Below are 3,723 nucleotides of genomic sequence, written 5' to 3'. Positions count from 1 at the left end.
ATTCTCAATAAGAGCTCCACATCACAACTCAAATCATTTCCGCCAACATGTAGCACATCGCTGTCAAATCCCCCAAAATGCACAAACGAACTGGAAACTGTTCCACACTGACCCACTGCTCTCCCTCAGACGACTCCATTTGGCAGCTCAGAACAAACTCAAAAACCACAGCACTGGTGCTGCAAAGGGAGTGGCACCTCCCTGTTTGCAGGCCACGACCCAGCTCCACACTCCAGCCCTGTGCTTTGTCCCGACAGGCCTCCGCTGTGTCGGCAAACTATCCTTCAGCCCAGCTGACATCAGCATTTCGTCTCTGGTTCCCCAGAGTTTCAACTTCTGTTATTGACTTACTCAAATATCTTTAATATCTTTTCCCGTACTTAAATCCGCCTCTTATCTCTATTTCCAGTTGATCCTGTATGTAAATTCCAGTCATTACTTGCTTGAGATATCAGGAAAATATATGTTAGTTTTTCTTTATTTTGATTCAATTTGGCTCAAAACATCTGTTAAGCTACAAAACTGTTTTACTTATAGTTATATTTTATAGCTGACAAGAGTTGTTTGCTTAAATGATTTTTTTTGTATTTAAATCCACTGAAATATGGGTCAGTACTGACTATTTTAAGAACAACTGATGGTGATGGTACAGAAGTTACCGTGTGTCATGTCAATGGAAAAATGTGCTTTTAAATGTGATGCCAGTTACTTATCGAAAGAAGAGAAGAAATTGGTGGGTTTTTGTTTTATGCTTTGGAAAATGAGAATGAGGCTCAGTGTATCTTAACATGCCACGTCCCTCCTGATGCATCGCACACCTAAAATGTTGTGTAAATATGAAGCATCTGTTTGCAGGGACGTGGCCTCAGATTTCGGCTCTGCAGCTCTACCTTGGTTGAAGATCTGGGTAGAAAACTCCATGAACCACGCCTTCAATTACAACGTTTGAAAATGCATCTGAAAAGAAAGAAGGAAATAAAGTTTTTTAAATTAAAAGGTGAGATGAGTCGAATGATGCCATAAATAATTCATCTTTGGTGATTAAGCAGAGTGATAATAAGATATTGAGCCTGAACTCACCGTGAGCAGACGGCAGCAGGTATGGGTCTCTCAGAAACAACAAGACTGGCTGATGTGAAAGTTTGCTAAAAAAAGAGTCCAAAAAGGAGAAGTCAGAGGGTTTGTGGGCGGCTACCTGCTGCACATGAATTAACAGGATGAAGAAACGCAGGCGGTGTCACTGACATGTCGAGGAAAGTTCAAGGGCAGAGCAAATAGTGACTAATAGAGTTGTAACCGCTACAAAACTGGTGCAATATTTCTTTGAGGTCAAAGGATCTGATCTTGCATTAAGCACGTTTCAAAATAAAACATTTGTGACCCTTCTAGTAAGGCATTACTAAACTTGACGTAAGCACAGGCTCCAACCCACTCTGCCCTCATGAAAGATCTCAGGCAAAATCTGCATTTTAGGTTAATTGAGAGGAAGTGACGACAAACTCTACCAAACCTGGTAACCCTCTATTGTCCACTTTGATAAGTTGTAGCCTGTTTCATGATGAAAGCCCCCTCTCCTCCTCTCCTAAACATGGCATATTTGTTTTTTTTATATGTAACACATGAGAAATGTATTGATTTATACACAGAGAGAGAGAGCATTTGTTTGTGTTAATATCCTGAGACATGGAAAAAAAAAGTAACATTTTTGAAGAGGGCCCTGCTATTGAAGTTTTCAGGAACCCAGTCATTTGTGTAGGTGGACCTGCTGACACGTAAAAGCTTTAAAATTCACAGGTAGGGTATTTACTGACATATTTTGTCTTCTTAATACCTGAAAAAAAATCACCTCTCTCTATTGTTCAACTGTTCCGTTCCCAATAAAAAACGTTGCCAAAAAAAGGGGACACAACCTGCATTTAACACAATAGTTGGTTGTTTTTTTTAAATTAACCGAAACAATATGACTCACCTTGATTCCTCTGATTCAGTGTCAAATGACCTTAAAGAAGAAAAACAAAAGTTAAGCCACATAGCCTTCCAGCAGCCTGGCAACAAACTCTCACACACATTTTTTAGTTTTTAAATGCCACAAAACTGGTCTTTTTTATCTTATTGAGTCTCAACTCACCCACAGCTTTCTGTTTTTGGCACTGACGGAAAATGGCGGATATTCAGGAAATCCAGGAATATCTTTGGGAGAACTCCATTTTCCATAATTATAGTCTGGCAAAACACACAAAACAAAAGCAAATTGCAACGTGCACACGAAGCAGCGGTGCACAACTCAAGTGACCTACATGAACTTTCTGGTGTCGTTTTGGACCCGTTTAATCTCACTACATCAGTACTGCACGTCTATGTGTTTATCTTGGGTTAGACACGATCTGGACCTCATGAAAGTGACTTGATGTGATGAAAGAAATGTTGTGTTGGAGTGAAGGTGGGTCAGCAGACCTGCAGGTAGAGCTCCAGGCCTTGCCTTCTCTGCTCCAGGACTTTGGGAACCCAGTTTCTTACGTGTTTCGAAGGAATCTCGGGTGGCTTTATGCTCTTCTTTAGCTGAAGGGATTACAAAAATAAAATTTAAAAAAACATGTAGCAGATAAACAAGAGATTGGTAGCAGCTCTGTGTCAACAAAATACCAGGACCCTGAAACTAAAGCAGAGAATTGGAATTCAGCCAACTTTAATTTAAGTATTTACACCTGTTCGTTTTTTAATACTGTGACATTTCAAAATGTTCTCAGTGGAAAAAGATCTGTTGAGTAACAATCAATCAAAATGTGGACTACTGAGCAGTAAAGGAAGATGAACACATCTGTAAAGCTCGAGCCTCAAACAAACCGTTATGGTGAACGTGGTTAACCAGAGAGCACATTTATCATTTGCTGCCATCATCAGCGCGTCTACAGTACACACTGAATGAAAGAATGCACAAGTAAATATAGCTAATGTTACGCTTTAATTTAGTGAATCTTTCTTTCTAAACACACACACATATATAAATATACAATTTAGATTTATTTATTTACTTAATTTTCATTTTTGTGAAGCCCACTGTATTTCACCTTTTTTTACGAAATGGGCCACAGAAGGGCTATGAATTGATATTATATCAATATCATGATCTGAGAATAGTTATAATCTTTTATTTAGGTTAATGTAATACCATAAGTGTTGTTTTTTCCTGGTTTTAATGGATGCTTTATAGTAAAGTGATGTAATTTTCTGAACTTTCCAGACTGTTCTGTTATTTGCCTTTACCCACTTAGTAATTATAACCACATTACTGATGATTATTTATCAAAAATGTCATTGTTTAAATATTTTGTGAAGTGCCAACAGTCAACCCTACCATATCGATAGAGGTATTTTGTCAAAAACATTGCGATTTTTGATTTTCTCCACATCCACCAGCCCCAGGCTACAGAAATAAAGTTGGATCTATTTCATTTCTTATATTTTCATTACACAATTAATTGTTAACTGTCTAAAATATCAGATATCGAAGATGGAAACCCACCGAGCCTGAAGTGTTATCTGACAGAGCAACAGAAACATACATACACAAAAAATAATAAGAACAGGATTTAATTAATGATGATATGGGAAAAGCTCCCCATGAAGAAACTGCTACCTACAAATGTCTGGTATTTTCATTTGATAAATTATTAAAAATGATAACAGAGTATTAAAATGATGGTCACTATTTTTTTAGGGCAA

General features: G+C 37.9%; 1 protein-coding gene across 1 annotated transcript; it reads right to left on the bottom strand.

Annotated features, from left to right (window-relative positions):
* Positions 1–646: 646 nt before the first annotated feature.
* On the bottom strand, positions 647–2,559 carry LOC121938186 (sorting nexin-24-like; the record flags this gene model as incomplete). The annotated part of the gene is made up of 5 exons (XM_042481463.1): positions 647–957; positions 1,081–1,145; positions 1,970–1,999; positions 2,129–2,223; positions 2,455–2,559. Coding segments are annotated over 5 exons (366 nt in total), but the record flags the coding sequence as incomplete, so codon positions are not given.
* Positions 2,560–3,723: the final 1,164 nt, after the last annotated feature.

Source organism: Plectropomus leopardus, unplaced genomic scaffold (assembly GCF_008729295.1).
Source record: "Plectropomus leopardus isolate mb unplaced genomic scaffold, YSFRI_Pleo_2.0 unplaced_scaffold28742, whole genome shotgun sequence".
Taxonomy (NCBI): domain Eukaryota; kingdom Metazoa; phylum Chordata; class Actinopteri; order Perciformes; family Serranidae; genus Plectropomus; species Plectropomus leopardus.
The sequence above is the reverse complement of the archived record's forward strand: the minus strand, read 5'-3'. Positions and strand labels throughout refer to the sequence as shown.